The following is an 11,128-nucleotide window of genomic DNA, read 5'->3' on the forward strand; positions in this document are numbered from 1 at the left end:
TTATTATTATTATTATTATTATTATTATTATTATATTACCTTGCAGTAAATTTAATATTAAATTTACTATAAGGTATTACTTTTATTATATAAAGAGCTTTATAAGCTAGTAGCTAAGAGTAAAGCTAGCTCTATAGCTAAACTAAAAGATAAATATAAGCTTTTCTATACCTTTAATAAAATATATAGCTTACTTTATTACTATATAATCTAATAGTTTACTAATACTAAAAAGCTACTTTAACCTAACTATATCTACTCTTATTAGTTTTAAGTTTAAAGTTCTATTAATAATAAACTTATTATTTTAGATCTTATGAAAGTTAAAACAAAAAGTAAGCTTAAAGTTATCAAGAGATTAAATAATAAGTCCTCTTATTAAGAACCCTTACTTTCTAAGTATAAAGAAGCTGCTAAGCATATAGAAGCCTTACCTCTAGTATTACTAAGTTAATTAATAACTACTATACTAAGCCTTCTATTAAGCTTTTTACTATTAATAATACTAACTAACATACTTAGTAGAGCTATAACTACTTAATAAAGCTTTAAAGCTATTATTTGTAAAGATATATATAAAGCTAATACTAAATATTATTATTACTTGTATAAAGTAGTTATTATATTTTAGTATAACTAATATTATTAAAGCTATAGGTATTAAAGTTATTAATCTTATAAGTAATATACTACTAAGCTTATTATAATACTTTCTTACCCTTATAAAAACTCTATTATGGGTAAAAAATTAATCTATATAGTTAGATACTATATAAGATATACTTAATAATTTGCTATATTAGTATAATATTAATCTTAACCTTAAGTTTAAAAGTATATTAGATTAACTTATTAATAAGGAGGAGTCTAGTTAGGCTTAAGATAATAAAGAGCTAGCTAAACTATATAAAATTAAGTACTAAAACTAGCTAAGTTATTAATTTAAATATTATATTTATTTATAGCTACTAGAAGTTATATAATGTAATAGGGTTTTAATTAAAATAATAAAAACTAACTACTAAGCTTTAAATTATTTAAATCTAAGGAGTTTTTAAATTATTTAATAACTTAGTAAAACTTTAGCTAATCCTCTAGTTAATTTAGGCTAATTAGAGACCTCTATTTTAACTGCGCTAGTTAGCGTTTCGCTGGTCTTCAGAGGGCTACGCCTCACCTAGCCACAGAGAGGTGTGCTGATTAGCCAGAGGGGTGCGCCGAATATCCTGCCCCTATTTGAACATAGTCCAAGGTAAGCTTCCTTCTCAGACGCGAGGGTACTCTCGGTAAGAAGACGCAGTCTCAAATCCCAGCAAATTCAAAGTTGTTTGGTTTCTTTTCAGTCTTCGTTTGGCACATGGGCAAAGACTGACGTACTCACGTAGTGCTAAATTACTTCACCACGGGAGGTTCACAATCGGACGTGACTCCGGGGCGTCATCCACCGGGACCCTCACCGCCCAGCGGGCCGAGAGTAGTTCTGCGTATGCCCACTCCAGGGATATCATAGCCTTCTCTAGATTGAGATGTTCTGGGCTTTACAAGTGACTAGTCGTGACATTCCCATGGCTCTAGGCACCTACGTTGGCCATCCCTGCCAACTTTTTCCCTATGAGGCGATGGTTTCGATATCCTATCCACATGATGTTGGGCTCCCTTTGCCTTTCGATAACTCTAGTCACATATCTTCTATCTCAACACCTTATCGTATTTGAGCAGCAGCCGACACAACCGGAAGGAAGCTCCGTGTCGTCTTCAGTGGGTTAAGATCCTTCTAAACCGGGGTCAAAACTCTAAAGCACCCTGGCATCTATTGATATCCCTCGAAGGATGTGGCTTCATTCTGATCCTTCGCCAGCATCTAGATGGTCGAGAAAAAGCCTTGTATCTTCAACTGAATCCACCGAAACTCGTGAAGGTCTGGAAATGGCCCAATTCAAGTGGATCACCACATCTGCTTCAGGCAAATGCCGGTGGAAGCAGCCGCAAAGCCACCGTCGCTGGGGCTAAGCTGCCGCTTCTATGGCCGTGATTACCATTTACAGCTTCTCCGTGGAGTTATTGTAAGCCAAATTCGTGGGTGTCATATGTGTCGTATATAACAGGCCCTTCATCCCGCCCAGCTCAACTCTCCTCATCACAGCTCTACGTCCCCCAACTAAGCCTTCACGTTTCAAGACTTTACTCATCAAAATCAGTCAATATGCGTGCCTCTTCATTCATTGCTCTCCTTTCCGCGACCTTCGCCGCCGCCGCTCCCAGCCCAGCTCCCTCCGGCGATGCTGAGTCTTACGTTCTCGCCGGCCCGCTCCCCTTTGAGGAGCTCAAGGCTGAGGTCGCCAAGCTCAAGTCCGACGACGAGTCCAACGTCGCCCGTAGCTTGAACAAGCGTATTTGTGAGGGCGTATACATGTGCGACCTCGACAACTTCGGCGGCGAATGTTACTACGGATGCTACCCCATTAGCGTCGCTATATACCCTGACTCTTACTGGGTTTCCCGTATTAGTTCGGTTGGACCTGATTCAGGCGGGTGGTGCGATTTCTATGGGTATGTTTAATGCTATATCTCTATAAAAAGTCCACTGTTTGGCTATGTAAGTTCTAACATCTCACAATACAGCGGCAACGCATGTGAGGCAACTCGCTTCTCTCACCAGATCTTCAGAAACCCCGGCGGCAACTTGGCCGCTGGCATCAGCAACAACATGGGATGCTTCTACTGCAACCCCAACTAAATGATGGACGTGGAAAGGACTCGGACGGAAGCTCATGTTCTCGGGTCTTGTGGTGTCATGACTTCTGCGGCTTCATGTTCACTGTACATATTGTGTCTCTCACAGAAACAACCATCTCCGATGCACCGTGTCCAACAGTGACCGAGTTTGTGAACTGACCATTTGATGTTTGCGGACCAGCGTTCATTTCATCTTGCAGGGCCCAAAGTCGCTGGAAGCAGATATTTCAGAGGATGAAAAATGTCGAATAATCAGCAGGTTCTTGAACGCTTATTCAGAGTTCGTCGGTGCCGAGTGAGTTGCTAGTGTGGCTGGTTACAGCGCTGACTCTCTCTCCTTGATCCCTGTGTGCAGCAGCCAATGGCGTCCACATCTCCATCCAGAAGAAGAAATCGGCTCCTGCGGCGCACTTCCTGTGCTACGTCAAACTTCGGATAACTTTGAGACTTTGGCGAAGTTATTCGCATCTCGACTAACACAAGCGATCCTAGGGCTTGAGCGCTGAACATGGGGGGTTCCATGGCCCGGCAGAGGCCTGGTAGTTGCTGTCTCCGAACCCTGTCCGTGCCGCGTATCATCCGCCCAGAGAGCCTGTTGCGAACGTGGCAATCTGAGCCCTGCAGAGAACGCACTAAAGATGTGCCGTGAAGGTGTATTCTTCTGCAACCCCTATCTGCTGAGGTCCTCATTCGCACGTCAGGTTCGCAGCTCCACCCCAATTCTTCACGGTGAGGGGGCGCATGCATGTTGGGTGTGCGCAGGGTACCATTGGGCCGAGAGCAGGGGTCTTACTTGGACCGCTGCATGGTCTGATCGAAAAGCCGTCACAAAAGCCGTGATTGCCCCGCGTCCTTATTCTGACAGGTTTCCGGGAACCGGGTTTCTTCTTCTTCCTCTTCGTCATCTCCGTCATTTTCATCGTCAAGCGTCAGTCGAATTGGCCAGCGTGTGCAAGATCTGAGCAATGTCTGCAGCAACACCCAGCAACCCAGGTTCGCCTGACTCGCCAAACCGCGAACCTGTAGCAGCAGACGCTGGCGTCCAGCCTGAAGTCCAGCCGGAAAACAACCCTGAAAATGTGCTCACCGCCGACGACACCGAGGAGGAAGAGGGCCAGTCGGTAGACGGAAGAGTACGCTTCACCTCGAATCTTTGGGAGTCGCACGTCCTGAGCATCTTGGCGTCGAAGACGACTTTCGCCCAGTTCACTAACAAATAGTCTTGCAGAGTCTCGCTCCATCAACTGAGAGTCTCCGTCCATCCTTATTCGACTACCGCCAGGAAAATGGCAGGACCTACCATCGGTACAAAGATGGAAGTACGTTTAAATGGAATCAGCCGACATAGCTTGCACTGACAATGGTCTTAGAATACATTTTCCCCAACGACGAGCGGGAGAGCGACAGACTGGGTGAGACGAGTGGAAAGAAGACCATTCGGTGTTGTGCTAATGTAGAGATCAGATATGGAGTTTCAAATCTGGATGATTTCGCTTGATGACAGGCTTGGAGTTGCTCCACCTTGCCTGGGAAGCTCCAAACCCACCCGAGTTCTTGATATCGGGACTGGCACGGGTATTTGGGCCATGCACTTCGGAGACGAACATCCTGAGGCCGAGGTACGTTGGATTCCAGCTCTATACGTGGTGTTTACTAAACGGCGTCTCAGGTCATTGGTACCGATCTGTCCCCAATTCAACCGGGCTTGTACGTGCTGCGCCGGAGCCGCTTCCATGACTAAACAAAGAGCTGACCATGTTCAGTGTGCCTCCAAACGTCAAGTTCGAGATTGACGACCTCGAGGATGAGTGGACTTATTCTCTGCCGTTCGACTACATCCACAGCCGAGTCATGACATCGAGCATCGGGGATTGGTCGGTGTATCTGCGTAAATGCTATGAGTGAGTCTCGTGCCACCTAAACTCCAGGTCTACGCACATGATTAACCAAAGATGGAAAGAAACCTGAAGCCTGGTGGTTACGTCGAACTGCAAGAGATTGACCTCTTCGCCACATCCGACGACGGAACCCTCAAGCCAGAGAGCGCCTTGATGAGATGGTGTAACCTGCTCATGGAGGCGTCAGAGAAGTTCGGCCGCCCCTTCGTCCGAGGCCCTACGCTCAAGGACATCATGTCAGCCGCGGGCTTCGTTGATGTCAGCATCACGGTGCTGAAGTGGCCTACCAACTCTTGGCCAAAGGACCCTAAGTACAAGGAGATCGGCATCTGGGAGAATGCGAACATGTTGGAAGGGCTGGAGGGATTCTCAATGGCGGCGTTGACCCGTGGCCATAACTGGAGTAGGATCGAGGTTGAAGTCTTCCTTGCGGAAGTCCGCAAGGACTTTAACGACAAGAGTATCCATGCGTACTGGCCCGCGTAAGTCTCCCCTACTGAAACCCCTGAGAAGATGTCGCGTCTAATGACTTTAGGTACTGCATTGTTGGCCGCAAGCCCGAAACTGTTTGAGAGGTCCACCATGGTGTTGGGGTATGATTACATGAAAAGAGAAAACGCTTGTGTTGATTTCTATACCATTCAGTATCAAACTCGTTGCAGATTCTTTATCAAAGAGCATTGCAAGACAGTGCATCGTGTCTTTCTTCGATTGTTATTAAAATTCTCACCTGAAAATGAACCGCTAGCCCTCAAACATTGTTGAAACCCAATAGAGCAAGCTCACTGAGATGCAGACAAATCCTTCAGGATTTTCCTCCCCCTCAAAACATCGACCTCATGAGAAGGTTCCCTAGCCGTCTCCGCGATACCATCATCAATCCACTGCTTGACCGCCGGATGCTCCAACAACCTCTCCACATACGCCTTGGCCTCAGGATCCTTCAGCGGAAGCCCAAACGTCTGAATCCTCGTCGCGACCGGCGCGAAGAAGGCATCTGCCGCAGAGAACTCCTTACCCGCCACCCACGGCCCCCCAAACTTCTTCAGACCCTCCGTCCATACCTGCTCCAGACGGTCGAGGTTGCGTTGCACGTCAGCATCGAGCGGGCCGCTCTCGATGCGCAGCGCGACGTTCATGGAGTACTGGTCGCGCAGGGCCTCGTAGCCGGTGTGCATCTCCGCAGCGGCGCTGCGCGCGTATGTGCGGGCGGCCTTGGACTCTTGCGGCCAGACGCCGGGGTGGGATTCGGCGACGTATTCGGCGATCGCGAGGGAATCCCAGACAGTGATGTCGCCGTCAACAAGAGTGGGCACCTTGCCGGAGGGGGAGAAGGAGAGGAAGGCTGGTTGGCGGTAGCCGGGACTGAACAATTGCAGGCGCTCTTCAAAGGGGATGTCGAGGGCTCTGAGGAGGACCCAGGGCCTCATGGACCAGCTGGAATAGCGCTTGTTGGCGATGTAGAGTTCGAGAACCATTTTGTTGATTCTTGTGTACTCAATTGAATGTAAATAAAAGGATTACTGTGGGTGAAACTGATGATGACAATACTGAAGAGTCTAAAACTGGTCAATCATGAGGTTCATATGTGCAGCTCGCGCTTGCGAATTGACTCATCGACGATGTCTCGTTTGCGACCGTTGCGCCCTACTGTTGAGGGTTTCATGCGGGCGGGTCTTCCCGACATTTGCAGGCATGAACGCTAGTTCACGAAGATGACCAATCCAGCCTCAATCTGATCGCATTTGGGGTGGCTGCAGCATCAGCTGAAAGTTGCAGTCATGGATGAGGGCCATATCTGCACACCGACTTCTATGGCACACGGGAAGATGTGGGGAGCGGGTTATCGCAAAGAGGTCATGTCATGGAAGGGCGCTGCGCTAGAAACAACAAATGGGGCTTCTGTGCTTTGGCGCCAAGAGCCTAAGATGCAGTGACGGAAAATGGGCCAGAAACGACCAAGCTTCGCTAATAGGCCAGCATCCACAGCGTACAACCGAGGCGACGAGCCAATCCGGCCCATTCATGCGTTTGCGAAGGCTATCATCGGACTCTTTAATTCCCTTGGGCCGGCGTCAAGGCCCGAGTGGATGTCGATATGGCCGATATAACATGGTGCTGCGAGCTTCGCTGAAGAAAAGACGACGCATAATGAAGGTGAGGATACAGCTCTGAATTTGGGCGATGAAGAACACGCTGGCAGTTGAGATTGAGGCTAAAATAATAGTGGTGGATAGGTCACATCTGACATTGTGATTGCCTTCGACGGCTGCTTCTGACTCTCGTGTGAAGTATCGTGGCAATATAGACGGCACCGGGTCAATTCATGAGTTAATACTCATGATTCTGAAGGCTAAAACATGAGAAAAAAGCGGCATTGAAGCCCTTATGGGCAGGTATGTCATTTTCCCTGTGGGGAAGAAGCATGTCTGTACTTCCGTGAAGGACGATCAGGCATGGATCCCACGCGAGGAGACTGAGCATTAAAATGCGAAGATTTCCTCGCAAAAGACAAGTGTCAAATCATTCACTCAAGAGCACAGCGTAGATTCAGAAACAGAAAATGAAAGACCACTTACAGCAAGAAGCGTTGTAAGTGAGGCGGATTAATGTCGAGACAATGATAGAACCCCAGGAAATGCTTATTACATAAGCAATCCCGCCGCCAATTGGACCCCTCGCAACGGTCAGCGGCAACCTAAACTTTTGGACCTGCCCGAGCTTTTGTAGATCAGCTTAAACAATTTCAGTGGCCTCACCCAACTTTTTTCCCTCCTACTCTCCCAATTCCCACCTCCTTCACCACACCCGGCGCAACGAGTATGCTCGCGGCACCATGGGTCTGCCGCCGGTGCCTGGGCTCGTTCCTGAAACCCAGGACGACCCAATTCATCCGCCGTGCTAGCACAGGCAAGCTCCCGTCCCTCCAATGACCCCTCCATCACCAAACTAACACACCCCTCCAGAAACCCAGACAGCCCTCCCCCCAGCCCTCCTCCAACGCGCGCGCACCCTCGCAAAAGAACATGCCGACCTCTCCGCGACCCTCGAGACCGACTACGACTCCAAGACCGCCCGCCGCATCGGCGAGCTCTCGAGCGTCGTCACCGCCCTGCGCGAATGGGAAACCGCCCAGGCCTCCATCGCCGAGCTCACCGGCATGCTCTCCTCCAAGGACAGCGAGCTGCGCGACATGGCCCGCGACGAGCTCACCAGCACCACCGGCCACCTCGCCGCCCTCTCGCGCAAGCTCTCCGCCTCCCTCACGCCCCGCGACTCTTTCGCCCACATGCCCTGCCTGCTGGAAATGCGGCCGGGCCCCGGCGGCCTCGAGGGCCGCTTCTTCGCGGACACCCTCTTCAAGATGTACCGCCAGTTCTGCGCGCGCAAGGGCTACCGCGTGCAGGTGATCAAGTACGAGATGGCCGACGCCGCCGGCGACACCTCCAGCGCGGCGGGCGAGCAGCCCCTGCAGGAGGCCATCATCGAGGTGCAGGACCCCGGCGCGTACGACGTCTTCCGCGGCGAGGCCGGCATGCACCGCGTGCAGCGCGTCCCGGCGACCGAGAGCAAGGGGCGCACGCACACGAGCGCCGTCGCCGTGTGGGTGCTGCCGTCCTTCCCGGAGAACGGCAGCGCGGAGGAGGACTTCAACAACCCGGAGTCCGACTTCTACATCGATCCACAAGAAGTAAGGATCGAGACGATGCGCGCGCGCGGCGCGGGCGGACAGCACGTGAACAAGACGGAGTCGGCGATCCGGATGACGCATCTGCCGAGCGGGACGGTGGTGAGCATGCAGGACTCGCGGTCGCAGCAGCGCAACCGCGAGGGCGCGTGGAAGCTGCTGCGGTCGCGGGTCGCGCTGCAGCGGCGCGAGGCGCGCGAGGAGGCGGCGGCGCAGCTGCGCAACTCTGTGCTGGCGAAGAACAGAATCACGCGGGGGGACAAGATCCGGACGTACAATTACCAGCAGGACCGCGTGACGGACCACCGCGCGGGCATCGACGTGCACGATCTGCCGGATGTTGTGGCCGGCGGGGAGATGCTGGATAAGGTGTTTGATAGCGTGAAAGAGTGGATGGTGTCGCAGGACATTGAGGCCATGATGGCGGAGGAGGAAGCTGCCGCCTTGGTGGCGGAGAAGAAGGCGCAGAAGTGAGGCATGCGCTTGTTGCATAGACTTGTATTATACTGTAGATGATCTAGACATGACCCCCAAAAGCGAAGATTACTGAGAATTATCCACACAAGAATTCACGATTCAACAATCTTGGCGGCTGGTTGCCCGCAGCGGAGTGAATTCACAAGCCTCAGCCGCGGGGCAGACAACCAAGGGACATCCCAGCGGCAAATTTCTCTGCTGCGTTGTCACCCGCACAAAATTCATCCAAACCCCAAACGTGCTTTTCTGCAGATCGCCAAGGCCTAGGACAGTATGCTTAAAGGGACCATGGCTGTGCGGCTGCGACTGCGAAACATGCCTGATTGCCGTCTCGTCAGGGTCCGGAGATGTCAAGTCTGGAATCGGTTGCGTCTGTCGCAGACCCCACAAGTCGACATGCCGTGTCGGACAGCCGATGGAGGTCGTCCAAGAAAGCGATTGATGCGATTTAACCGTGAGCTTGAGACATGGCGCTATCCGGAGTTACACCAAAATTGCGATGAGACCACTGTCGAACGATGTTTGGGCCACCTTGTGAAGATTGAAAATTTTACATTCTTTGACTACATAAGTGTCAGATACAAGAGAGGGGATGTCATACAGCGTTCGGCATGACAGAGGAGCCCAAAATTTTTGTTGTTGTCCGTCGTGATCCTTTTTTGCCTGAGAGATCCTCTCTCCAACCGCCAAATCAGCCATGAAGACGCCGCGCTATGGTCATAGAATAATGTACAACAAGGGGGGAAGGTACAGGAACGAGGAGCGGACTCGCGGACTGCCCAGCCGTGAAAAACGTAGGCTTTGTCCATGGTGTACAATGTGTGCTCTCTCCCGCAGTCCGGGTCACACGCTCCAAGTCCGTCAGATGAGAATCCTCAAGCCAATTGGCGTTCTCGTCTCATCATCTCCAGCACGCCGACGACGCCGTTCTTCCTAAGCCTCTCGAGAACGACACGCATGCCCTCACGGCTCTTGCCCATCTGGTCCTGCGTCTTGCTAGAAGCCAGGTTCTCAATGCTGCGCTGGATGCCCCGCGCACCGATGCCACTCATCCAGCCAGGCATCCAACGGCCCTCCTTCTGCTCCGGTTGCTCCGGGATGGCGTTGGCCTGGGGCATGTCCTTCTTGCCCCCACGTAGCCTCTCGCCGAGACGAGATCTGTAGATAACAGTGGTCGTAACGTCGGTCGCGGCATCAGCAGGGGCATCCGCGGGGAGGCGAAAGTCCTGCTTTTCGATGACGGAAAGGACGTTCATGAAGTTGAGATTGCGACTCTCCGTGCGCATCCAGCCCTCACGGACATCGACGACGGATGTCTCAAGGACGTAGCTCGCTTTTTCAGCGGAGCCACCGCCGGTGATGGATGCCGGGAGGAGCTTGAAGACGGGCGCGGGCATGCGCGACTTCTTCAGGTGGATGCGTGTCGTGTGCAGCCTGCCCGTGGCCGGGTCGAGGCGGCTGTCGATGGTATCGGTGCTGAGAACATGAGTGGAGAAGGGATTGAGCTTGGGGGACGAGTATCGGAGGAAGTAGGCGAGCGTGACGGTCGGGAAAGGGTGAGAGTAGGTGTGGTTCGTCGAGTGGGTGAGGACCATCTTGTATGCGGCGGGTATTCTGGGTACGGTTTTTTTGCGTTATTGGTGTCGATGTTCGGTTCCGTACTTGAATTGGGGTCTTCGATCCTTTTGCGTTCGAGAAAGCGCTCACGTTTGTCGGGACGCAAGGGGCGTTGACATCGAGGGCCTTGCGCGGGCGACCCAATGCAAATTTTGGAGGTGTCTCAAGAGTGCTAAAAATGAAGCTATATCCGCCGCGGAAGCTCGGCCACCGAGTCGTCGGTATTTGTCGGTTTCGGTGTTTGCTCGATGCAAGTTGCGCTCGCAGGTGAGGGGCGGGGGACAAGACTAAGAGAAGAGAGGGAGAGAAGAGGATGACGGCCGCACTCGAAGTCGAAAAGATGAGGGGGTGGGAGGGTGTTAATGATGAGGAGAAGGCGGAAGATGAGGAGATGGGCGGAGGGGAAGAGTGCGGCGCTGGAATGATGTAGAGTGCAACGACACCCGTGCGTACATCGAACGATAGGTCGATTGATTTTGGGGAAGAAGCTTCCGTGCCGTGCCTGCGACTTTCTTTTTGGTCAGCGCCTGCCCGCCAATTGGCGCAGGGACCCCAACTCCAGCGAGCAGCCCAGGGCGGCCACAGACGGTCCAGAGTGTCGCCGGGATTTTCCAGCCAGTGGGAACAGGCGGCAATTGGCTTTGTCCGCAGCGACGGCACCATCCCATTGGCTCGACGATCCCATTGCGCCCGCTTTTCGTCACACGAGCTT

The 11,128-nt window shown here is 51.6% G+C and overlaps 5 protein-coding genes across 5 annotated transcripts; 3 read left to right on the plus strand and 2 right to left on the minus strand.

Annotated features, from left to right (window-relative positions):
• Positions 1 to 2,203: 2,203 nt before the first annotated feature.
• Positions 2,204 to 2,737, plus strand: COL26b_006449 (uncharacterized protein; the record flags this gene model as incomplete). Its single annotated transcript, XM_053179268.1, has 2 exons — positions 2,204 to 2,550; positions 2,623 to 2,737. The coding sequence occupies 2 exons, from the start codon at positions 2,204 to 2,206 to the stop codon at positions 2,735 to 2,737; spliced, it is 462 nt and encodes a 153-aa protein (XP_053036705.1).
• Positions 2,738 to 3,701: 964 nt separating this feature from the next.
• COL26b_006450 (uncharacterized protein) lies at positions 3,702 to 5,120 on the plus strand (the record flags this gene model as incomplete). Its single annotated transcript, XM_053179269.1, has 3 exons — positions 3,702 to 3,940; positions 4,500 to 4,637; positions 4,697 to 5,120. 3 exons carry the CDS (start codon positions 3,702 to 3,704, stop codon positions 5,118 to 5,120), a joined length of 801 nt encoding a protein of 266 aa, XP_053036706.1.
• Positions 5,121 to 5,416: 296 nt separating this feature from the next.
• On the minus strand, positions 5,417 to 6,112 carry COL26b_006451 (uncharacterized protein; the record flags this gene model as incomplete). Its single annotated transcript, XM_053179270.1, has 1 exon — positions 5,417 to 6,112. One exon carries the CDS (start codon positions 6,110 to 6,112, stop codon positions 5,417 to 5,419), a length of 696 nt encoding a protein of 231 aa, XP_053036707.1.
• Positions 6,113 to 7,470: 1,358 nt separating this feature from the next.
• COL26b_006452 (uncharacterized protein) lies at positions 7,471 to 8,796 on the plus strand (the record flags this gene model as incomplete). Its single annotated transcript, XM_053179271.1, has 2 exons — positions 7,471 to 7,474; positions 7,625 to 8,796. The coding sequence occupies 2 exons, from the start codon at positions 7,471 to 7,473 to the stop codon at positions 8,794 to 8,796; spliced, it is 1,176 nt and encodes a 391-aa protein (XP_053036708.1).
• An 878-nt stretch (positions 8,797 to 9,674) lies between these two features.
• On the minus strand, positions 9,675 to 10,394 carry COL26b_006453 (uncharacterized protein; the record flags this gene model as incomplete). Its single annotated transcript, XM_053179272.1, has 1 exon — positions 9,675 to 10,394. The coding sequence occupies one exon, from the start codon at positions 10,392 to 10,394 to the stop codon at positions 9,675 to 9,677; it is 720 nt and encodes a 239-aa protein (XP_053036709.1).
• Between the last annotated feature and the right edge of the window lie 734 nt (positions 10,395 to 11,128).

The sequence above is a fragment of the Colletotrichum chrysophilum genome (assembly GCF_026319265.1).
Source record: "Colletotrichum chrysophilum strain AFK26 chromosome Unknown scaffold_48, whole genome shotgun sequence".
Lineage (NCBI taxonomy): Eukaryota > Fungi > Ascomycota > Sordariomycetes > Glomerellales > Glomerellaceae > Colletotrichum > Colletotrichum chrysophilum.